At 38.2% G+C, this 25,331-nt stretch overlaps 2 protein-coding genes, 1 long non-coding RNA gene and 1 other non-coding gene across 4 annotated transcripts; 1 reads left to right on the top strand and 3 right to left on the bottom strand.

Annotated features, from left to right (window-relative positions):
- Positions 1-1,190: 1,190 nt before the first annotated feature.
- On the bottom strand, positions 1,191-5,200 carry nabp1a (nucleic acid binding protein 1a). Its single transcript, XM_019110399.2, has 6 exons — positions 4,179-5,200; positions 3,803-3,941; positions 3,512-3,583; positions 2,618-2,702; positions 2,242-2,302; positions 1,191-1,947 (listed from the first exon to the last, which is right to left on the bottom strand). Exons 1-6 carry the CDS (start codon positions 4,270-4,272, stop codon positions 1,745-1,747), a joined length of 654 nt encoding a protein of 217 aa, XP_018965944.1. The 5' UTR covers positions 4,273-5,200; the 3' UTR covers positions 1,191-1,744.
- Positions 5,201-5,942: 742 nt separating this feature from the next.
- Positions 5,943-6,024, bottom strand: trnas-cga. The gene has a single exon. It is a non-coding gene; the product is annotated as a tRNA-Ser (tRNA).
- A 2,778-nt stretch (positions 6,025-8,802) lies between these two features.
- On the bottom strand, positions 8,803-20,667 carry cavin2a (caveolae associated protein 2a). The gene is made up of 2 exons (XM_042731201.1): positions 20,034-20,667; positions 8,803-10,175 (listed from the first exon to the last, which is right to left on the bottom strand). The coding sequence occupies exons 1-2, from the start codon at positions 20,568-20,570 to the stop codon at positions 9,306-9,308; spliced, it is 1,407 nt and encodes a 468-aa protein (XP_042587135.1). The 5' UTR covers positions 20,571-20,667; the 3' UTR covers positions 8,803-9,305.
- On the top strand, positions 20,610-25,306 carry LOC122138481. The gene is made up of 3 exons (XR_006155613.1): positions 20,610-20,746; positions 24,256-24,389; positions 25,196-25,306. It is a non-coding gene; the product is annotated as an uncharacterized LOC122138481 (long non-coding RNA).
- The last annotated feature ends 25 nt before the right edge of the window (positions 25,307-25,331 follow it).

Here is a 25,331-nt window from a genome sequence, read left to right as displayed (position 1 = left end):
GAAATATACTGTCAAACAGAGATGGTCTTATGCAAAAGATGGTCAAATTAAATGTAATGTGCTTTAAACATAAGATTCCATCTGGTTTTTTTTCCCTCACCTGTAAACATTTCACTTGTGCTGCAGCAGTTGTCAAAGATCAAAAACTGTCTAGATGGCACAGAAAATAGTCACGGGGACAGAAATCACTAATTACATACACTTCCTCTGAGTACAGGCAATCCACATTTGGTACAGATTAAAATAAAAATGGCACACTCCAAGCAGCTGCAAAACAATTACTTGAGCCGGTTTTGACTTGGAGTTGGATTGCCGTGACCAGTTTTATATAATGATATAGCTTCCCATATAAGATCACGACACTATACATCAAAATTGTATAGCCTGTAATCAGGAATCAATGCTGTAATGCACTGATGTTAATCCTCTTTAAAGTTCAGTATGTTTCAAACACACACACACAAAATGTAATACATGCTTGGGTCATTTTCAGTATTAATCAAAATAAATTAACACAATTATAAAGAAACTCACCAAGCCACCAACACAAAAATGCATTTTACACTTAATCTAGCCGTTTTTCCTTGACAATAAACCCCAGGCTCATATTTTAATAGTGCTCACGAACTAACCACAATCACATGATCTGGCAAAAAATACCTGAATGAAAAGCAATGCTATTAAATTACGTATTAGACCATATCTTAATAATATAGTCATATATTACACAATCCATAGTCAAGGAAATCAACTGATCTGGGTCCTACATTGGCACTGGAAATATAAAAACACCCAGTAACATACTTTACCTGGCAGCTCAATTAAATATAGTTCTGACATCATTCTCTTAGCAGAAAAAAAGTTGAGTGCTACACCACAAAATGGGGGAAAAAAAAATTAAGTCACCTCTCATAGTCTAACTTTTTTTTTTTAAACCAAAAGCATTAAACATTCTACCCTGTGCACAAGCAACACTTTGCCTAGATGCATTAGCTTTACTCATGCGGCAAATGTTAGTATATTAAACAAATAAAACATAGCTGCAAACAAAACATATACAAAGGTGTTACAGTCTAAGAATATGCAGAATATTTCAGTGTAGTCACATTGCACTCTATAAAGGCAGCGGTCTTATTCAATGTAAATGCCACTCAAAAGATCAAGTAAAACAATTACAACAACCACAGGGATTAATTTCCCAATATTTTGTTCTTGATTTATTCCTAATTAAAATATCTTAGGTGTTCAATCAAACTATCACCTTTCCTTTCACATGGTCACTTCTGGTATATTTTTTGGCCAAAGGGGTGTGTAGAACCCATATAATCATCGTCACTTTGAAGTTCACTCCCCAATTTGCAACAGCAGTTAATCATTCCTGAATCACATGACAATGCATTCACTATAAATTAACAGAAGAAAGTGCATCGAGTGTTCAAGTAGGGTGTATAGTTCAACAACACATTTAGGGAAAGGAAATAAATGGTGGGCCAATGAACCAGCACTCAATTGGCAAAGAGAAGAGTGTGCCAACCATTAACTAACTAATTCAATTCTAACCTTTCATGATAAACAAAATCATACTATGCAAATATTGGCAAATTACAAAGCAAAAAGCACAGGTGGTAAAACAGTAGCATTGGACCTCGTATCTCTTGATTGGCAGTATTATTTTGTGTATTGTATGGATAGTTTGTGGATGAATTTTAGGAAGGAGTGGGAAGATGGAAGTGGTTTTGCAGTCTCATCTCTTTGAAACCCTTCTTGGGTCCCTGCCATTGCTAATGGTAACTGTGGGTTTGGATGGAGCAGGAGGTCCCCCTGCAGTTACTGGGGGTGGTCCATTGCCTGGAACACGCCCATTTGGTCTTCCTGGAGCCCCAAAATTGGGTTCCCGAGGCATAGGTGCAGCACTGTTATTGGGAAATACTGGCACAGTGCCATTTCCTGTTGGACAAATAGTTAAAGGAAATGTGACACTTAACATAAGAGACATTGTAATAGGTGTTACAGCTGTTACTCTAGTTGCATCACATTAACCAGACATTTATCAAAAGCAACTTACAGTATGCCAACGGTAGGTACAAACAGGAGCGGGATCTCAGTAAATCTAATTTCTGAGATTGAACCTGCAACCTTCGTTAGCAGATCAGATTCCAAACCATAAAGCTACCACTACTAAATCAGCATTGGTTACCTTCATAGGACAGACTGCGAGAAGCACTAGCCATATTTGCTTACCTGTCTGCGCAGGAGTACCTGCATTTTGATTCGGTGGAGAATTTCCCCGCTGTTCTTTACCTTTTGAGAGGATGAGAGATAACACACCATTGCGTTGACTTTAGTCATAAACTAGCACCTCCTGTTATGCAGTTTAATGGCTCAGTATTTGAATGTGCAGAAGTCAAACCAAATGTTTGCTTCTGCATAAATTACTTCTACATTCCAATTTATCTGTTCTAAACAAAGACATTGAAATGAGATTGAATGCAAAACAAGCAATGTTTTTCCATAATAACTGAAGCAAATTTAGGCTTGCAAGTAACCATAAGGAAGTATACTCATTGAGGCATTACACTGAGGTGGCATTTTGTATAAACAGGAAGACTGCACTCACAGTCTTGTTCTGCTGGTTAGCTTGTGCTAGCAGCTCTTGATTTGGTTCACTGAAATTAGGAACCTCAGAATACACCATACAGAACCTGTGAAAAGACAATACAATATAAAATATGCTTTTAATGACTTTGCGTTTACATGCCTTCGGTAGAAGCTTTTATTCTAAGTGACTTGCATTCAAGGTGTACTTGTTATCAGTTCATGCATTCCCTGAGAATCAAACATGACCTTGGCATTGCTGGTGCCGTGCTCTCCTGTTTGAGCTACAGAAACGTGTGTGTGTGTGCGTGTGGAGAGTAGGGAGAGAATTGTGATGATCAGTGAGACAATGGCTGAAATAACAATTGCTCCCACACCTTTTGCCTAGTACATCTGCCACGTTTATGATCAGAACTAATGTGAAATGTTTGAGTAAAGCATAAAATCCAGACCAGAGGTGTTTAATTATGCTCCTGGAGGGTCACTTTCATGCAGGCCTTTAAGGCTTTAAATTGGGTTGAAACGAAACACTGAAAGTGACACTCTTAAGAACAAGACTGGACACCCATGCTATTGACATTTCCATGAATTTCTCAGGTTTGGAAAGCAAGAATATTAAAACTGAGATTTATGGGTTCCCATGACCATGGAAAAACCCAGATTTTGAAATGTTTTTTTTTTTGTCATTTACTGAACACTCAGAGCATTTGCATAAAGAAATCATGCAATATCTACCCAATGATTCATCATCTGTCACTAGATTTTGGAACCGACACAAGGGTCAATCACCATTTCGGTTAATCTGTCAAGTGGACATTGTTATTGCCCAGTATTGATAAACCACAAAATGATGCATGTGGCAAATGATTATATTGCACTTCTTTATATATTGTGAGAGGCGATATTGAATACTCACTCTCCTATTTTCTGTAAGTCTCCTCCTCTTCCAGTGTACAGTGTAAGGCACCCCTTCCAGATTGAAGCATACCTAGCCAGACACACAAACATTTCCAAGTTAAAACAAACATCTGTACATAACGCACCATATTATTTAACCTCTGTACACAGTTGCCGCTTACATCATTGTTACTTATGCCGAGCATTTTAGACCACTTTGAGTTTGACAGTCCAATAGCCACACGGGGTTTAAAGCGTCTAAGGTCTAAAAGAACTAACGTTACACAAACAGACAGGAGGAGGTTCGTACCCTCTCGTGAGGCGGATGATGTCCCCGGGCTGGATGAGGCTGCCCAGCTCATCCCACACAGAGATGGCGATGCTGCCGCTCTTATCCGCCACCTTGCACGAGCGCACCTCGTGCCCGTCCTTTGTCTTCGTCACCCGACCTGCGCGTGCACAGGAAAGTACAGTTAAAATCTCAGCTGTAACAAAACGACTAAAAACACACAAATAGTTGCGCTACACGACGGCAGATGCATGAAAAACCAAAGCTACAAGAACAGTGCAACAGAGAGAGGTCAAGCGCAACGTTAGACATGTTAATAATGAATGTTAGCACGGAAGAATTAGCTCCTCTCGCGCTAATAAACGCTCGCGAGGGGCACAGCAGTGAATCCACTTACCGATTTCCAAAACTATAAAGACGATATTAAGGTTTTTCGATCCGGGCTTTACATCTTTAATCAAGATCACAGCTTCGTTGGAGATATTCGACATTTCTGAGGGCTGATATCGAGGCTAGCACACCGGCTAGCGAAACCACAGCTGTGTGAGAGGATTTCTTGATCTAAAAGCAAAATCTGTGCTCTGAGTGGGTACCTATATTTGCCAAATAAACTTGACTTGGCAAATAAACTTGGTTTACAAGACCCCCTTGGAAAGGCTGAGGTGTTTCTAGCGTAACATTTGAGGCAGTTTGTTTTCACACTTCAGCATCGAGCTAAAGGAAAGAAAGTAAAAGGGGGAAATATTTCCTCCCCCACTATTAAAACTACTAGTATAAAACACTCAATTCGTTTTCCAAACGGATATTTTAGACTTCATCCTTTCCTAAACCTAAAAAAAAAAAAAAAACTACGACTCCAAGACTTCGCTTCCAAGTCTGCTCAAAATGTCTAACAGCATCCAGATTGGTTTATACTGAGTCACGGTCTTTCTGTTAACCTACACTAGCAATACACGACGTCAAATTAACAAATAGCTGTTAACGTGAACGTTTCTTCACGTAAACGTGCCGGTTATGTCGCGGGTTACGTTTAAAACCGTGTCAGTGGGTTCAGTCACACACACTGCTGGTCAAACTGAACACTAACGCGTCTCTTCACTTCACCTTCCACGCGAAAATAATTCATCTGGCGTCTAAACGACATTTAAAGGCAAAAGCGACTAGTGTCAATCTAAAACGGATGTCAGCCGAGATAACTAACGTTATAGCTGCCTAACTTTAATGTGGGTTATGAGCAGCTCGAAACTTCCTGATGGCCTTTAAAATTGATATAATTATTGCATGTTTTCTACACGTGTAGCACTGCTAGCTTACTAAGAAAAATAATATATATATAAAAATAAAAATCGCAAGAGAGGGGAACTCTCTATTTCACAGTGCTATCTGCCTCTCCCTCACTAACAAAGCGTCTGCTCTGCGCTCGTGTGTGTTCGGGTCTTTAATTCTGCCGGATGTACCATCTCACTGTTCCGCGGGGGTGTTCAGAGACGTGTAACTGCCGTTTAATACACAGATGCGATTTTAATATACGGACATTTGAGTGAACAGACATGACAAACGATTCTCTCTGTATTATCCAGCATCATCAACACTGCACAGGAACGAAGCTTTAGAGATTCAAGTGTTGGTTTTTACCGTGTTCTTGTTACATTGAGCTCAATCTGATTGGACACCGTGGAGAATGTGTCCACATGGATAGGAAATAACCACACACCATTTCCTTCTACGATTGTCGACGTTGTGTAATATGATTTGATTACACGTTCCTAAATATTTCCGGAGGTATTTGGGTTGCATCACCACCTCAGTAATCCAAGAGACTGTCAGCAATTACAAGGCGTTGTTTTTACAGTTTTGCTGCATTCTAATGGCTGGGTCCTGTGTAGGACCCCTGTATATCAGTGAAGTGCAGTTACACTTGCGTTGGCGTTAACATCAAGGAAATCTAAACAAGTTTTTAAAGGCCATTGTAGATAAGTGCACAACTTGCTTCCTCGCATTTAGTGTTGTGCTTTCTGTAAAAAGTGTGAAAACATGACTGCTTTACTAGCTAGGTTCAGATTGTCATGATTTTTCACACACACAGCTGAGATGTATAAATTTGTTTTTAGGGGTTCAGCAACAATAATTCGCTCGGTCTCGCACACGCGAAAAGGAAGATCGTCACGAACAGGATTCGAACCTGTGCGGGGAAACCCCATTGGATTTCGAGTCCAACGCCTTAACCTCTCGGCCACCGTGACGCCATTTTTGATTTTTGGAAATACGATATAAAAACATAATCTCAATCCGAAATGACTGTACCTAGGATTTTTTTTTTCAGTGTTTAAAATAGCCTAAATTAGTTAAATTAATCCAACTATATACATTTGACAGAAATAGCTCACTTAAAATACGATTCTGCGTAGAAATAGTTCCCGTCTCGATTTGTAACGTCAGTTAACGCTACTGTCTAAAAGCAAGCACTAGCACATGGTCTTCAAATAAACTTTCCTGAGGCGATAATATTAAAGTAAAAGTAATTGTTACGTAAATGTAATGAAAAGCCGACGTACACTTGTTTTAACCAAAGCATTAACGTTAAAATGCGATTATTATTATTATTATTATTTCAAAACACAATCTGATAAGGTATTTATAACATTTATACTTCGTTTAGAAATAACTACGTTTCAAGGGCTTAAGTTGGATATTTGTAAACAAGCAGATGAAAACTGACGACGTTTGGCCACACGGTGGAGACAACATCATCCATTAAATTTTAAAAGTTCCAGAAACCAGTTACGGTGGCCAAGGAGAAAATAATAATAATAATAGCAGTACATTTGGGTATGGATCCCTTTTTTTTTTCTTGTTTTTTTCTTTTTCTTGTTTTTTACTTCTAATCATTTTTCATTTGCATGTAAATCTCTTCTCTTTATGGCACCTTTAATCTCAGCTACAATATCCTCTATACCTCCTTACTCAGCCTATTTCACACAGTCAGTGGAAGTTGTCGGTACCTCAAAAAATCTCCTTCAACTTGGACAGATATACAGTATATGTAACCCGACCCCTCAGTCTACCTGGGAGCCAGAGATTTTAGACTGCTTGCCAAACCCACATATGGTTGATGTAGAAAATGAAACCGTGAAGTTTTCTGTCAAGACAATTCATCTTACCTCACATACTCCACATTTACTAAGTAAAGAACGACAGGACTTGAGACACTCAAAACCTACCTTGGACACTTTTAAATTGCATTAATAAATGCAAAAATGTTGTCTAGATAATTGTTCATTGTTGTAAAACAAAACCCATCAAACCCAAGATGACGTGACACCATGCAGCATGCACTACGGTGAAGAGGCCTGCAGGCAGCACCATTGTAGAGCATGCAGCTATTCCATACCACAGCTAACCCTTGCAAACTATAGCCATTAATACATTCTCACCTTATCTTTTTCCAGACAGTGGCAAATAAACTGCTGAGAAGCCATCCGTCAGAACCAGGAATGCACCTTCTTCACCTGGTATGTGTGTGTCTCAAATAAAGTGTGAATATTGAGTAGTTACGATTATAGGAGCCAGCGATTTCAACCTAGTGGCTGACGCCAGCCTAAAAAGACGCTCAGGACAGTTGACGGTGCTGGGCGTTGTCACAAAAGCTTATCAGTTACACGTGTTTTTAAGCCTTGCCAATTTAAACATTCAAACTAGTTTAAAGCATTCAAGCACAAAAATGTGAAATAACTCAACTGAGTGCTTACGTGCTGTGTTCGTGTTATGTCTTAATGCAATAACTAACTCTTCTTCGTGTTATGTCTTAAGTGAACGTAAACAGTTGAGAAAGACATCGGGGTGTATTCCAGAAATACACTTGAACTCTGAGTTGATTTACCCTGAGATCGGAAACTCTGAGTTTACATACACCCCTGCTCCCGACCAGGTTAGGTTCACAGGTTAGGTTACTATGGTAACTTGCAGAGAGGTTTAGTTCTGTCTTTTACTGGAACCGAAAACCCTGAGTTTCCCTTTTCTGGGGTTGACAAACTCTGAGATACCAACAAAACCCGTTTTCTGGAATACACCCCAGATGTGTATCATTAAATTGGATGTATTGTCTCTTAAAGTGACCGCACCTTATTTACTAGCTGCTGTCGGTGTCCAGTCCAATCCAAGAAATTAAACGATAGACAATCACTCACAGTTTACTGAATTACTTTGTAATCTTAACAAGAATTAAAATTTTATTGATACAGTGAAGACTAGGCAATGATATTTTACATTTGATTATTCAGGTTCTGTACCTGGACACCTACAAACTTGAAAAGCCTTAAACATTGTTATTTATTTGTGCTATTACACAATTTCAAACAGGGCCCAAGGGTAGCACCAGGGCCCTGCAAACCACAGCTACAGCCCATATATATGGCAGCAGTTTTTATATTCACTGGTCTGATGTCTGAGTACAGAGTATTTTACCTCTGAATCATCTAAATAATGTAAGTGTTTAGCAGAATATGAAGTTATTACATCAGCAGTATGGAATGTTTGACTACACAAATACTTCTGCTTCACTGTACGATTGTATTTATCAGGCTGTGTATGTGTGCCCTTGCCGTGCACTATAGCAGTAATTGGAGAGTTTTTGGCAGCGGGCAAGGTTGCCATGGAGATGGCAGTCGATTGTGCTGGCCTTCCCCCAGAAATTTTGTAAACACGCTTCCTTCCCACCATGCCAAGCACTGCTATCAGTCCTCATAGACAACTACTTATTCAAGCCTTGAGACGGAGTGCTGCTAAATATTTTAATAAAAGTTCTAAAAATGTCAAAAAAAGCATAACTTTGTCAACACCTCTTTTCTTTTGTAGTTGTCTGTTTCAGTTGTCTGGTACAACAGTACAGTAATTATGTTCTGTGTTGTTACCATATATTTCATGATTACCATGTTAATATACAATGGTTTACATGGTAATTACATCAAAGTACTGTATGAAAAAACAAAGCATTTTTCCAAAAAAACATAATAATACCACAGTACTTTTTTGTATGCAATTTAATACTACTTATGTACATTGACAGAAGAGAGTCTGGACTGCAGCATAACAAAGGACAGATTGGTACACATTGCCTCTCCTACACACAAAGAAAAAAGATAGAGTGTGAGAGTTCAGGCATTTCAGTTCAGTCAATTTCATGGTATTCACAGGCTCCCACAGAAAAATATAGCTATTTCGGTGTATCATTGTGGTCACAGTGGTCTGAACTGCTGTACCATTCTCGGGGCTTTTATACAGAATCTATTTGAAATGGAATCTAAATGGAATTTCCTTCTACAAGAACGTGCTTAATTTCTGAACTTAACACAATAGGTTATATAGTTACATTATACTAGGGATTAATTCAGGGCAATATGTTATTTTAGCAGACATGCTAACATTAAACAAGCTTGGGAACAAGATACCAGTGGCACAAGGGAGTAACTACGCTTCCCAAAGTCTCAGAAGTGGATTGAAGTCAGAGGAGTAGAAACAACTTTATCTAAGAAGTTAGCTCAACAGTAGCTGCAGTCGACGGCAGAGACACGGACGCTTCTACTGCAGGTCTCGCATCTTTTTCCTCCTCCTTTTCCTCCTTCCTGTTTTCTTCATTACCATCAGTGTCACCATCTTTTTTATCCACTTCTGCTTCAGCCAGAGTTGAAGATGGACCGTTCTCGAGATCTCCACCCTCATCTGTGAGGAACACCTCTCCATCTCCGCTGCCCGGGGTGGAGGGGCTGTGAAGATCGTCTCCATTTGTTTTCTCACCTGAGGAGTGTAACTTAGCCAGGGGCAGCACACCATCAGGTCCCCCAATGTTGGGAACTTCCACTGGGCTGAGGTTCCTCGGTGAGCTCCCAGGCTCCTGGGAGGAGTCAGCATCTCCATCTCGTACCTTCTTGACGTTGAAGGTCATTGGAGAGACATGGAAGGACGAGCTCTTGGAAGAGGAGCTCTTTGGGTGGTTGGGGGTGAAGCTTTTCTTGATCTTCTCACGCTGTTCTGGAGGCACGATCTTGTTGATCTTCTTCTCTATGCTGCTTCGTGAGAAGGCCTTTTTTAGACTATCCACCTTCTTCAGACTGGAGCGCTTGAACTTGTCAGCCACTGAGCGCTCATGACGTTCGCTTCCCAATCCTGGGAAGCTGTCTTCATGCAGGTCTAGCGAATCGTCACCACCCTCTGCCAGAGGACTCGTTGCACCTTTTTCCTCGTCATCATCGGAGGTGAGGCTGATGGTTTGCAGGCCTTCATCTTGAGAACGGTTTAAATCAGTATGCGGAGTTGGTGCAGATGGACCGATCTCATCCTGAGAGGTGGAGGCCGGCCCATCTTTAGTAAGCAGAGTGGAGGGGATTTCACTGTCCTCCTGAAATTGGAGAAAAAGAAAATGCATTTAACAATGACTGAAAGGTTCTGTGTAAAGATCTGTCTTTAAGGTTACAGTGCAGATAATGCGTTACAGAACAGTTTTATTATAACCTGAATTTAAACGTTAAACGTGTTGCATTGTGCAGACGATTTTAGCCAATAACATTCCATTGCAGTTTATCAGTTTATGCATTTTGTGAGAATCGAACCCACAACCTTGGGTTCCGTATGCAAGCAGAATACTATACTGTAAAGATTAGTTTCAAGTCCACACACTACTTTTGTACTAATAAACAAAACAAATAGATGAGTCAGTTTGTCTGTTGTTGTTTTTTTTAGTTATATTGTGAAATCTACTGAAAAACCTGTTTGTTGCAGAGCAAGCTAATACCCAAGGCATGTGGAGGCATTGTGTTGGAGTTACTCCAAAAAAAAAAAAAAAAAGAACAAAAAAAGGCATTTATGGCAAGAGGTTGAAGTATACTGTTCCCACCAAATTCCTTTTAAAAAGCTTTGATTTATAACTTACATGTATTTCACTGAGCAATCTAAGTCAGGATTTGTGGGTATACTGCATAGCTCAATATATGTTGAATGCAATCATTTTTGTTCCTTTCTTCTTTGTCTATGTGTTCCTTTACTGTTTGATTAAACATGGACATTGAATATAAATTATGTTTACCTTATGCATAATTAAATATGTTCTCAATCATTTAATCACTGAAATAAAAAATATCAGGTATGCCACACCCTTTCAAATCTCTCTCTCTCTCTCTCTCTCTCTCTCTCTCTCTCACACACACACACACACACACACACACACACACACACAGAGAGTGCGGAATATTCTCTTCCACAAACATCCAAGTCAAATTCCTTTTAAAAATCTTTTATTTAAAAATGACAACTTAAATCATATTTCACTAAAGAATGTATTTATTTTGTGAAGTCAAGATTTTTGGGTATACTGCATAACGTAAATGAAAAAAATATTTATCACTTTTTTTGCTTATATTTGTTTTCTTATTGTTTGATTATGTGTGTGTATAAATAAATATATACAAATGCTATCATTTGCATAATTAAATAACCATTCAATCACTGCAATAATCAACAACAAAAAGATCACAAAAAATGCCACACCCTTTCAAATGTCTCTCTGACACACAGACAGTAGAGTATTCTCTTATCGCTGTTCTCCCCTCACACACGCAGACCCCTGACACACACCTCAGACACGGCTGCTGAGGTTTTCAGAGGTTATGCTTCACGCTTAAGGAGTAAATTGAAGATCTGACCCTCAGGGAAGGGCGGATTAGAAGCACGAATGGAGCTTTTGCACGCTCACCTGCTCCCTCTATAAGGGCACTAAGCACACAATTCAGAGCACGTATCATATATCTCTCCAAGCTCTAAACATCTAAATTACAGATTTGTTACTGTATGCCAGTATTCTAATATGAAACTGCAAGTAGAAGTATATGCTGAAAATTGTGGAGTATAAACATATTCAGATGCTCCTGTCAAGAAATTTTCTACCCTATAAATCCCTCGTTTAAGTTTTTTAGCTGTGCTTAGAATTAAGCTCACTAATTCAAAAGAACTGTTCCTGTTCCTTAAACCTGTAATAGAGATAGTCATTGAGAGCTCTCAGTTGTTGGACATTCACTTTATTTTATTATATATGCAATATAAAATGGAATAACATCATTTAAAGGCCACGGAACTCTGTGCCATTAACAAGAAGCTGGGTAACAAATTCCAATGAAGGAACGCAACTCCTATTTTGTTTTTTACATTCAAGAAATAATCCCAATGTTTTGCTGATTAATACGAGAAGAACCTTTTCCAAAGGTGCATTTTTTAAAATGTGTTAATTGTTATTTTCAAAAACCTTTGAATAGCCAGTATCGCCCTGAGGGCAGAGATCCAGTCCAAACCAGTGTTGACTCTGGGCAAACCAGTTTCTTCATGAGCAAACGTACAGAGTAACACCCCTCAAGTTCAAGAGCTACACGGAAACCAGAGCTGGGAGTTGGCTGTGTTCAGTTACTTCTATAAAAGTATCAGCTTTTAATTTGTGATAACCTGGTAATGTCTATATTTGTATTCTATTTCATAATTAATAATAGAGTGAAACTCAGGCAACACCTTTATATTATGTTTTCAGTCCAATATATAAGAATTGCTATTTACCAAGAACCTTCACAGATGGGATTTAAGGAGATGTTAGATTAAACAAAAAAAACATTAACTCTGTAAAACGATTCCCTGTTGAAATATGTTGATTCAGCTCAAATCTAATTAGTTTGTGCCTTCAGGGCTTTGTCAGATAAAAAGTGCACACATGAAATATATCTCAAAAAGCCTGGGAAATTTCACACATTAGTAGGCTGACCCCAATCAGAAGGCTTTATTAAAAGCGTCTCAACAGTACAAATTTCATTAAAAGTAAAACTAATATATATCAATATAATGATGCATATTTTACAAAAATCCTATGGGAATGACATCATTCTAGTGACAAATTTTTTTACTCTATTCACATTTTGAACCAAAGAAGGGAGTCTCTGTTTGTTAGTTTCTCTCTTCATTTATCTTTTGCATTCTTAGTTGAAGCTGCTCCAGTCTTTCTGATCCTGCTCTGTAACCACCTTTCTTAAACATTTGTTTGTCAGTCCTGTCTCTTGTAACACAGTCAGTGATAAATCAAGACATTTGCCATTCAGATTTGGACCTTTATCTAAATACACAATGGCCAGAGGAAGAGAAAGAGGAGGGGACTGAGAACTTTTGAAAACATTGTGTCACATGCCGATACCTCTGGTTCAGTGTGTAATGGGAGCCTGGATAATTAATGTGCTCTGCTGGAGGCCTCCAGACCTTTTGGAGTGGAAACATCGAAAGAGATGAGAAATGGTGTGTGTGTGTGTGTGTGTCTCAATCAGGCTCATAGGATCTGAACAGACAACACAAGAGCAGCAGAAAGCACAGGAAAGAAGCAGAGGAAAGACAAATATAAGAACAATAGAGGATGGGACTATTAAAAAGAAAAGACACAAAGAAAGGATGTGTAACTACTGGATGTTAGCAGTAATGAATTTGTTCTTGCTAAAGGAAAATGTTGTTTTGAGACTGACATGAACATATGCCAGGAACTGCTCTCAAAGTCTGTCACTACAGAGTAATCAAAAAGGAGAACCACGATGGGTTAATATAAAAATACAAACACTAAAATAACATGCAGTGGTATTTTAGTATTATTTACATACTATTATAGCTTTTATTCATATTTTTAAATGAGATTTTCTTAGGTTTATTTTTATTTCAGTTTAAATTTTTTTCCAGTTTCATTTTAGCATTTCAACCTGTACTTCTTACAGTTAGCTGCCAAAGCATTTCAAATTTTACTTGGTTTGTTTTTCATCTAATAATTATATTTTATGTTTCAGCTTTATATCAATTAGCAAAATACAAACGTGTGTCCAACATTTATGAAATACTAAAAATACATAATACAAAAAAAATCCCTCAATATTACAATACTGTTCTGCCATGAAAAAAAACAACAACAAAAGCACAGTACACTGTCTTTGAATCTTTTCTTCTCATCCAGGGAAAATGATTCTGCAACTGTTAATTCCAATGTAAATCTGACTCAGAAAAAGTCTACACCATCTGCACGTTTTGTTTGTCAGTGAATGGATGTCTAACTAAAATAAGGACTAAATTGTATGTCTAAAGCCATTTTCTCTTTCAGATTAATAATGTAACACATTTATAAGATTATGAAGACATAAAACACATGACATACATCCCACATGTGACGCCCCATCAGCCTTGGCAGGATTTTGCGTAAAAAAAAAAGCAGACAAATATGTGCTCGCTCATCCGTTACCTGTTTATGATGTGTGGAAGAAGTTCAGAGAATCTTTGGCATTGGAATAAGTGGAAAGCAACAGCCAACTGGCTTGAACACACAGTTCAGTGAGATGCTGGGCAAAGCAATGTGCTATCAAAGCCTCCGATCTCCAGCACTGTGGTGAAAACTATGGGAAAGTGATATTTAAAGGGCCATGTGCAGACTCTCGACTGACTGAATTCGGCATAGCAGAGGTTTACTGCCCTGCAGAACTGAAGAGTATTTTTTTTTATCTCACTTATTATTGTCTGAGCTAATAAGAAGAAAAAGAGGAGTCTGATTCCATTTCATTCTCTCTCAGTTTTATATTAAAAAAGCTTCATTGTCTCTGTCTGACCGCTTGAATTAATCACATGATAAGTCATGCTCCCTGAAGTATCATTTTTCTAATTAGACTGTATTTATTTGAGTGAGTCCAATAATACCTGCAGAATGAGTGTGTCTGGATCATTTCACCTTCACAGGGCTTAACTTTTCAGATCTCCGCCTTGATGTATTTCTTATTTAAACGGTAGGTTTGGGTGGGGAATATCAAATGGCTTGTCGGTTTGAACAAATAGCCAATAGGCTTTAATTATAATAAGCAGTGAACCATTGCTACTTGCTAGTCAGTTGCAGGTTGTATTTATAATTCAGGGGTGGTACATTCTCAGTCCTCAAAACATTTGATTGGACAAACATCTGTGCTGTGCAAAATGAGTCATACCGCTCTTAATCTTGATCTTTCGCAAACGTTCCCGAGCCGTGTGCTGGAGGAATTGCGCCTAGGAGGCAGGAAAGTGTGTTTAGCAGGATTATATGAGCAAATTTCTTCTGAAATTCCAAATCAACTCTGTCGATATGTCTGTCTTTGACAAAAATGAGTAGAAAAAAGGAATTCGAGTTTGTAGGCCGTACATTGTCAGTGGAGTGATACGAGTGATATGAAACTACTACAGAGTTGGAGGTTGCTGGGGCAACAGTCAAATATACAGTTTGGATGTCATTATACAAAACTATTTGACTGCAGAATGCTGCAATTGACCAATAAGAATCAAGTATTCCAAAGCATTGTATAAAACAAACAGTTGTATGTGCGTGCTATATGTTAGCACAATGGTAAAGGGAGGAGTCGAGTTGTCAAACCAGAAATCCAACACATTGAGCTAAAACATGCCTGAACAGAGAAGATCTCTCTCTCTCTCTCTCTCTCTGGCTCTCTCTCTCTCATACTTCAGTTTGTTTTCCATTGTTCTCATCCAGTTCATTCTATCTCTTCTGTTCCTCTGCTGTTTCCTCCACCATCACAATCTATTCCCTGGCCTTGAAGTAGTCTTGCTTTATTTTCTTTCTTTCTTTCTTTCTTTCTTTCTTTCTTTCTTTCTTTCTTTCTTTCTTTCTTTTCCCCAACTCCTTCTTTCTCTCATATTTCCTTTGAGGTGAATCTTTGTTGGTTAAGGGTGGAACTCAGGGAACAGCATAGGAATCATAATGAAAGGACATCAACCGAGCTTAAAAATATGCAAGAATTAATAAAATATTGTAATTGCGATCTGAATCAGTATATTCTCAGATTACAATAGCCAGAACAAATCTCTGACACACATACCGACCACAATAAGCAAACACATTTTCTCTCGCTGTCAGAGAACAGAATCAGTGATGAGATCAAAACAACACAATCAAATTCACATGAATGCTCTTTGTTCTTGAGCAGACTGAACTATGTGCATGCACTGCATGAAATGGATACAAATCTTTAAGGAAGTCATGCTTTTGACTGATGAAAGAATGTGTTTTGTGGTATTGTGCAAAATTTATCAGACTGACTTTTGTTTTGATAAACAGAATCTGTGCCGTCGTTATAAAAAGCTTTTTCTCATAACGGGAGGGCCTGTAAACACTGGATATCTGGTTGTTTTTCCTTCTCCTACCCCGAAAGATTGTCACTTTCCTGCAATTCACATTCGCACGCCCATATTTGTTTTTACCTTTAAATGAAGATCCTGATCTTGAGTATTAAACATCTACCTTATGCGAAAATGCACAATTAAACAAATGCAGATGGACTGACTGGTCAATCATACGTGGCATTATTTTAATCTAAGCAGACTTACGTCATCTTAATGAAGGCGTTCCATGGCATCTCTGGGCCAAAACAAACCTTGGCAATATTCAACAGGATTAGAACTAATGAGGGGAATCGGAGTGACTACAAAGGTGTAAAAAATGACAGTTGTCAGATGTTTTTGTGAACGCCCACTGCAGAAACATCTCAGCCAATACGTTCCTTCCTTCAAAAACATAAAAGCAATAAAATATGTTTTATGACTATCCATAAAAGCCTCATGTTTGCCATCAGTCATGCAGCTTGCCAAACTTCACAAGTCACGGTGAAGACATTTAAGATGCATGTTATCCCTTATAAGTACAGAAAGCATAGTCTGCTATAGGGTTCATGGAAAACATGCATTCATAACCAATCTAGATTAGCAAAAACAGCATAAACTATGAGCAGTTGTCTAGATTATTGCTGTGAACACATTTAATGATCTTTTCACAAGCACTGGTAACCACAAACACAAAAAGACAGTTACTGCAGTGAAGAGCCTCAGCACGTAGAACCACATTTTTCAAGAATCAACACCGATGTATTTTTGAGAACACAGAAAGAGCAGTGATGCATTAAACATAAACAAATAGAGGCCTAAATGGGCAGTAATTACTGCAGATCATTAGTGCTTGTTAAGGGAAACAAGGCAGTTGACCAGACTGTCTCTCTCCCACACAAATACATATTCAGTGCCAAACTCAGTGTGTTTACTGCATTTTTTATTTCTTTCGGAGGGCCCTTGTGTGTTCAAACCCCACCTTCCATCCCCAAATGCCTTTGCACAGTGCACAGAAAGTTTATAATTACCACACAGGTGGGTGAGCATCGTCAGATGCCAAAAAAAAAAATGAAACAAAACAAGCAAATGCGCAACCAAAGAGAAATAGCACTCTTCCAAAGCAAACTCCTGAGAGCGAATAGATTTGCGATGGCCCTCCCTTGTGTTTGCATTCTGTGTTTACTTTCAATATACTGTCGTTCCATAGAACAATACACCATTGTTTTAATGGCCTGTATGGTGTAAGGACATGCACGTCACTTTCCAGGAACAAAAAAGAGAACAGAAAAAGAAGAGAAAAGAAAAGTGTCTTGACTCAAAAGAGCCAGTGAATTAAAGTGCATTGGCATGTCATATAGCATTGACATGCAAAAAATGTGAAACATCACCTGCAGCTATAATGCCAAACATGTCAATGTCCCAATGCAAGAAGGGAAAGTACCTGTGCTGTTCTGTCACTGCTTGAGGCACTTAACCACTTGGGAATTTGTGTTTCGACCAAAATATTGTATAAGAACTAAAGCAACTGATGATGCAAGACTTTAATAATAAAAGGGTAACTGTGAGATAAAGTTTAAAATAAGAAAGTCTCATTGTAAGATACAAAGTCACAATTAGAGGGAACAAAGTTGCATTACATGACAGAAAATGTAATTGGAATTATGAGATAAAAAGTCACATTTACCCTTTTTAAATATTTCATTTTACTATGAGGAGGAAACTTGGTTCCATGCCTGACAATATCTATTAACACACACACACCCCTTCCTGAGACTTACTAATTGTGTGTGTGTACTCTATTGCAAACATATGCATATATACACTACTGTTGAATGGTTTCGGGGTCGGTGAGATTTTTAATGTTTTTTCAAAGTAGTCTTACACTCACAAAGCTGTATTTATTTGATTAAAATACAGTAATTATAGTGAAATAATACAATATTACAATTTTGCTGTTTTCCATTTTAATATGTTATTATAATTATTATCATCCATTTTGAAAACCATTGTACTGCTTAATATTTTACACAAACTGTCATACCTTTGATTTTTAACATTTTAAAAAATATATTGGATTTTTAAAAGTTTAAAAGAAACCTTTTGTTACATTTTTAATGTCTTAACTGCAATTTTCAATCAATTTAATGTGTCCTTGCTGAAAAAAAGAGTGGATTTCAGTAGATTCACAATACACAGCAGGAGTGCTAGTGTGTGTATGTGTGTGCATAGCAAAGCTTTTCTTTTCATCTTGCAGCACACATTCCCAAATTAGATATTACTATCTCCTGCAGCAAACTTTCTGCAAGCCTGCACTCATGCCAAAGTGTTTTAACAGGCTGCATACAGGCTGATTATCACTTTAGAAAATCACCTGCTGCTAGATCTCAAAGGGAATGGTTAAGACTTGGGATCAGCCATTAGCTGCGCTGTTCAGCCCCATGGCCTTCCTCTCTGACAGCTGGATTAGTCAAGAGTCATTGCCCCGATAATCAACTCTCTCTACTATGATGGAGTGCTTTTATTAAAAGACTTTATTAAACGCAATTTCCTGAAAAGTTTATAAAGTAAATAATTTTGAACTAGCATGCTTAAGATGAGTCTTAGAAACTGTTAATCTCAGCCTGTTACTTTGATTAAGAAATAAGACAATAAAGTTATCTTCTTATGGGAAATGAATCCACTTGAGACATTGTATGCCTTCATGAATGATCAGGCATTTGACATGAGGTATTAGGATATGAGTCTCGAAGGAGCTAGATAAAAGTCTGTTTTCATATCTAATGACGCTCGCTTTGACATTTAGCTCATTCTGCTATTGAATAACATTTGCCTCAGGAAAACTGATTCCAAGAAATCATTTTGAAAAGCAGAACTCTTAACACCCCAAAGAAATGCCTCTACCTGCTTCTACAAGTCAAAGATCACTGTCCCAGCGTGTAAAGCTGCATGTGGCTCGCTCCGGGGCAATCAGATAAGAATACTCTTCTAAAAGCATGAGCCCGACGCAGCTGCTTAAATCAACACGACGCACCCTTCACATTAACCAACCGGCATAAAGTATAATAGCATTTCCTGAGTGTGTAAAATTGCATTGCCTGAACATACAAAACACCTCACCTTAGATTAGTGCAAACTAAAGCACAGGTCAAAAAAGCTGGTTTAGCCAGAAGACCTGACTTTACAATCTCAGTTGGTTTTACGTTTATTTGTAAGGAGAGGCTTTTAATCAAACAAGCACACACACACACACACACACACACACACACACACACACACACACACACACACACACACACACACACACACACACACACACACACACACACACACACACTTTTCATCCCAGCTGCTGTCACATGAAGAATTCCCATGCACTAAAAATCCAATAAATCTATCTTTTTCTGCTGTTATTTTGTACATCATTTCGCAAATATTTAAGTGCATTTACCCCCCCCCACCTCCAAAAAAAGGAAAAATGAATATGCATTGAACTATTGAAACTATTTGTTTGCTATAGTTAAGTTTTAAGCATTTTTAAGCATTTAAGTTGTCTCAGGTCTATAGAAAAACCTTATTCAGACATATTTCTCATGAATGTATATCTTTGTGTAATTTCTTTCTATTTGAATATATTTTAAAATGTCATTTATTCCTGGGTTGGCAAAACTGAATTTTCAGCAGCCATTTCTCCAGTCATCAGTTTCACATGATCCTTCAGAAATCATTATAATATACTGATTTGCTGCTTAAGAAACATTTCTTATTATTATCAATGTTGAAAACAGTTGTGCTGCTTAATATTTTTGTGGAAACCCTGATACAATACCATTCAAATGTTTATAGTTCTTTAGTTATAGAATAGAGAGAGAGAGAGAGTCTTTAAAAAATGAATGATATTGAATTACCATGTTTAAATCTCCACATATTTACGTTATTTTTTGACATGTATTTTTGTTATGAGGTTTGTCAGGTGTTAAGAACTTCAAACAGACATATATTTAGATTCGTTCATCTTCAAAGCGTTAAAGGTTCCTCAAGAGTTGAAAGATCTCATTCTTCTCACCTGAAAGATGAGCACTTTAAAGTGGTTCCTCTTGAGCAGATGGGCGTGGTTGGCCTCCAGACGCTTCACCTGGCTGCTCTGTCTATCCAGGCGCTCCCTCACCTCCTTCACATTGACGCCAGTCTTGCGTGAGCGCTCCAGCAGCTTGGCCACGCTGTTGGCAGTGGACATGTGGTTCTTGGTGAGCCGGGTCACATCACCCTGCACCATCCTCACCGCCCCCTCCAGCTCGGCCTGCTTCTTCTCCATCTTCTGCTGGTTCTCCTGCACCGACTCGATCATCACCACCAGTTTGTCGAGCAGAGCCATCACCGTGATGGCGCTGACCTGGCCACCAGGGGCCGTGGGGCTGGTCGGGGACTTGGGGCCCAGGCGGGAAAGGGTGTGGACGGGGGAAGAGGGCACCGAGCCGGGACTGAAGCTGGGAATGAGGAGATCCTGAGCATCCTGAGCATCTGGAGCTGGTGGTGTCGGGGTGCTTTCCTCCCTGGGTAAGGTGGCTGTGCTTCGCTCAGCGTGAGAGGAGTCTTCACCCATTCTGGAGTCAACGCTGGTGGTTTTGAATGACAGGGTTAGATTGACTCTCACAGAGACTCTCCTGCCTTCTGCGCCTCTCTAAAAACAACATTCCCAACACTCCACTTAAAAACTCCCCACACACCCAGGGGAGGGGCCTGGTTGCCGTGGTATTTAGCCCAGCCCATCAGAGTAATGTGAGTAAAGAGTGTCAGTGTGAAAGTGTGCCACCGCATGTGTGCTTTTTCCCTCAATGCAATTTCAGTATTGTCTGATCAGCTTGCAATCAGTCATGGGTTTGATAATGTTTGTTTGTCATATGTATGAAAAGTCCCCAAAAGACATATTTTGACAACACCAGCAACAGTTTGTGTGAAGGAATGGGGGAGTATCAGTGTCTGTGTGAATGCACCTGAATGTCTCTTCATTTCTTCATGAATCTCTGCTGGCGTTTCTCTTCTCAGCTGTCCGGCAGTGTTTGAACAGTGAACTCAGCTCAACTGTGGCAGTGACACCATGCCAGACTCAAACACCACACACACACACACACACACACACACACACACACACACACACACACACACACACACACACACACACTGCATGAATGCTAGGTTTAAGGGATATCTCTTCCAAAAATGAAAATTCAGTCATCATTTGCTCTCATGAACTCATATTGTTTCAAACCTATATGACACAAAAAGAGATGTTTTGAAAGATGTTCATGCTGCTATTTTACATACACTGAAACTGGATGGAGACCAGAGGCCGTCAAGCTCTATGCTCTTCATTCACTTTTATCATATGGAAAAGAGCAGCTTAGTTATTACAGTTAACTAAAACTAAAACCATAAACTTTTAAACATAATAATAGTAAAATAAAATTTAACTGAAATAAAATATAAAAAAACTAATTTTATTTCAGCAACGTTCCTTATTTTCGTTCAGTTTAACATAATGTACAAAAATGACTAAAACTATAACTGAAATAATATAAATAATAACATAATATTAATATGAAATAATATTCATTTAAAAATAAATGAACTAAAACTAATAAAATATATTATAATAAATAATACTATCTCTATGATAAAATAACGCTGGCTTTTATAATACATTTAATGCTAATTGTACAGCAGGGAAGTACAAAGGACATCAAGGAGACAACTCACAGTGATCATAATCATAAATTGTGCATTAGGGTACTACCTCTGTGTCTTATGATTTATTATAGGTTTTAAACCCATGTCAGACTTTGAATGTTTACAATGTATTGAATCTTGCTCAACAGTCTGAATGAACAAAGAGAAGGAAAGACTAACTCATTCATAGATCCTTGACCACGAAAGTAAACACTGTGAAATAAACGCCTCACCCGGAAATCTGGTGTGGTGCTCGTATCAAAGATAAACATGCCACATTATTCTGTTTCGACCAGAGGTAATTTCCTGGATAATGATAATCAATAGCGACAGAATAACATGCATAACTTAGATATCTGTTTGGGCTGCAAGAATCTAACTTAAAATAAACGTTATCTCCCACATCCGTTCATTTCCTGAGACTGAGGAGAATGCCTCCCTGCATGTACAAAGAAAAACACTGCTAATGTTTTCTGTGTTGTGGTATGGTGGTGTATGTGTATTCTCCTGTCGTATGACTATACATACAAAGCAAAAATCGTCACCCATGACCCCACATCCACACATGGACACCGAAAGATAGGTCATGCCAAAACAAATCACATTATACTTAAAGGTTTACCTAAAATCATTAACTGTCCCTCACATCGTTCCAAACATATAAGACTTTATTTATTTTGTGTATTTTGAAGAATGTCAGAAGCCAGTCTTTTCTGGTGACTTCCAGTGTTTGGACAAAACATTGCTTGTCAACACATCTACTTTCATGTTCCACAGAAGTTCCACAGAAGAAAGTCAGTCATACAGGTTTGGGCTGACATGAAGGTGAGTAAGTGACAATATAATTCACACTTTTTAGCCATCCCATTAAAAAAAAAAGCTTTCTTATTTAAACTTATTTAAGCTCAAAACTGAAGTTGAGCCACTTATGTCACATTAACTGTTTTACTACGTATCTGGACCTGCGAACATTACAGTTACTTTGCTGTCTATTGCGGGTCAGAGAGCTCTCACATTTCATCAAAAATATCTTAATTTGTGTTCCGAAGATGAACGAAGGTCTTACGGGTTTGGAACACGTGAGGGTGAGTAATTAATGACAGAATTTTCATTTTAGGGTGAACTAACCCTTTAAGCGATTCCATAATCAACCATTACATAGTGCAGTGAGGCCTGACCTCTGCAGGTAGAAGGTACTCACTGCATTAAAAAAAGAAATAAAATAAATACAATTAAATTAATCAATCAACAAATTCACTAACTTGGAGTTTGGCACTAGTATTTCAAAAACCCTGTCATGACCACAAAACCTTTTACGCACAAAACCTGAAAGCAGAGAAAATATGTGCATGTTATGATAGGTACAAATTATTAAATTTTTGGACCACATGTGACAATGATTCAGTAAACGAATGCACTTCTGCAGCTGGATAATGATACTGTAAAGCATCTCGGTAATGTGTAGCTTCTCAGCTATGTAAAAACATCCTGTTGTTGATTCTATTTAATAAGAGTCTGTCTGTAGATCTGTAGATCGTATTTCTTATTAGTTTAATATTATTGGTGACTGTTATTGAGATGTCACTCATAGCGTTGCATGATTTGTGTTTCAGCTTCATGGGAAAAAACCCGAGTATGCAAAGACATCTCACTGCAAAACACACTAAAGTAATGCATGTGTTATATATAATTGCCTACCTTTGTTTGAAACTTGGATGGCTTCGCTGGTAACAGGTTCTTCAATATGACTGTAAGGTGAATGCAAATTGCCTGGTGAAAGATTTGTGACGCTTGTGGCTTCACAGTAATGAGAACGAAAAAGACTTCAGCCTTAATTAGCCGAATGATAGCAGACAGATTTCTTTTTCTTGCCTCTGGGACCTTTTGACCAGTGATGAAAAAAGCAATAGATGGTGAAGACATTTGAGAGATAATTTGACCATTTTCCCTCAGATCTTGACGGCCCTGAAGAATTTTTCAAAGCCCTCCCAACCACCCACATTAAATGCCATTCCCTTGCTTTATTTATTCATTTTTTTTATAAAGATCTTCAAGAATGCAACAAGAGTAAAAAATTGTTTCCTATTTTTTATATGTATATTTTAAAGCAGTGCTTCCCAAACAGGGCTATAGTTTAAAAATGAATCCCTGTTAAATGGCCACTGCGTGCTAAATGACATCCAGTGTAAGCTAAAAGGAATAGATTTCTGATTGGGTTCAAAACCTTGCAATAGTTCTCATTGAGACTGACATACAATGAAACAGATCAGATAAGTGATGTCTTCACGTGGCTTGGCAACTGATTCAGCATTGCTGAGAATGCAAAGTATGTCTACTTTGTACCTCTTGCACTTTAGTTCTGTTTGCCTGGAGCTCTTTTAGTCTACGGGGAAAGCAAAGAGAAAATCATATACCAAATTCATAGTCACCAGGGCTACAGTTTCATCCTGCATTGTTGAAAACAAATGAGCCTGAGAATAAAGGGTCTTTTTAGTGGAAGCAGAACAGGCAAATGTATGCTGATTTTCATTAAGGCTCTCTCTTACCCCTGTGGCACACAGACTGTCAGACAGGACAGGAAGTGCATGGACTCCACTGGACTGGTCTGGGGATGAAGTAAGAAGAACTTCTGCAGACAAGGAATGTCCGGAATTCCTTAGTCCTAAGGGTCCTGTCCTCCACATGACCTTTAGAGGTCAGTATATTCTCTGTATCTCTCTTTTAAAAATAAAATAAAATAATAATAACTCTACTTTAACAGCCACTTTAACTCATTTCCCAAAATCCAGGACTCATGACAGTATCATCTGTTGTTACTGGTTTGTTTGAAGCTACACTTTTAATATGCATTTGTCTTTTTTTCTACAGCCTTTTCTGTTGTTAGGGTAAAATTGACCAAATACAACAAATATATATTGATATATAATAACAAATAACAAATCTGATTTGAAAGGAAAATAAGAGGTTCATTTTGAAAGTCAGTCCCATTATTTTTAATGTTTTTGAAAGAAATCTAGTCTTATGCTTATCAATGCTACATTTATTTGATCAAAAATACAGCAAAAAGAGTTATATTGTGTAATATTATTATAGGATAAAATAACTGTTCTCTATTTTAAAATGTAATTTATTCCATTTATTCCACATATGACAATCTATTATTATATCATAAATGTTGCTGAGCTGAAACCTTTAAACAATATTTTTTACATGACTGGGTTCTCAAACATTAAAAACAGCAAAATAATTCGCTAGAAACACCTGAAACTGACCACATACCTTCAGGTCAGATCCTTTAAAAGTCATGGCATCCACAAAAGAAAAAGGAAAAAGAAAAAAACACTGTGCTTTGTGATATAAATTATTTATTTACATTACAGAAAAAGGACCCCATCAAGACAAACAAATTAACTATTGGAAATATTACCCATACATAACCAAATAACAGGACTTGTCCTATCACGGTGTCCTAAAATTCTCTGTTTGTGTCCTGTGCCACAGGTGCAAGGCATCGTGTGTAGAACCCATCGTCCTCCGTTATATCTGCACCGTCATCCTCCGTCCCTCCATCCCATCATCCAGCAGAATGCAGTGTCTCTATGGGGACGGAGAGTGAGTTTCTTCTTCTTTTCTGTCC

This window comes from Cyprinus carpio, chromosome B9 (assembly GCF_018340385.1).
Source record: "Cyprinus carpio isolate SPL01 chromosome B9, ASM1834038v1, whole genome shotgun sequence".
In the NCBI taxonomy this organism is placed as follows: Eukaryota; Metazoa; Chordata; class Actinopteri; order Cypriniformes; family Cyprinidae; genus Cyprinus; species Cyprinus carpio.
This window is presented reverse-complemented; position numbering and strand designations above follow the sequence as displayed.

Excerpts from the sequence above, each read along its gene's own strand:
- cavin2a (XM_042731201.1), bottom strand. The coding sequence starts at position 20,570 with ATGGGTGAAGACTCCTCTCACGCTGAGCGAAGCACAGCCACCTTACCC. Across the intron at positions 10,176-20,033 it reads TTAAAGTGCTCATCTTTCAG|GAGGACAGTGAAATCCCCTC; the intron begins GTGAGAAGAATG and ends CTCCAATTTCAG.
- nabp1a (XM_019110399.2), bottom strand. The coding sequence starts at position 4,272 with ATGTCGAATATCTCCAACGAAGCTGTGATCTTGATTAAAGATGTAAAG. Across the intron at positions 3,942-4,178 it reads CTTTATAGTTTTGGAAATCG|GTCGGGTGACGAAGACAAAG; the intron begins GTAAGTGGATTC and ends GTGCACGCGCAG. Across the intron at positions 3,584-3,802 it reads ATCATCCGCCTCACGAGAGG|GTATGCTTCAATCTGGAAGG; the intron begins GTACGAACCTCC and ends GTGTCTGGCTAG.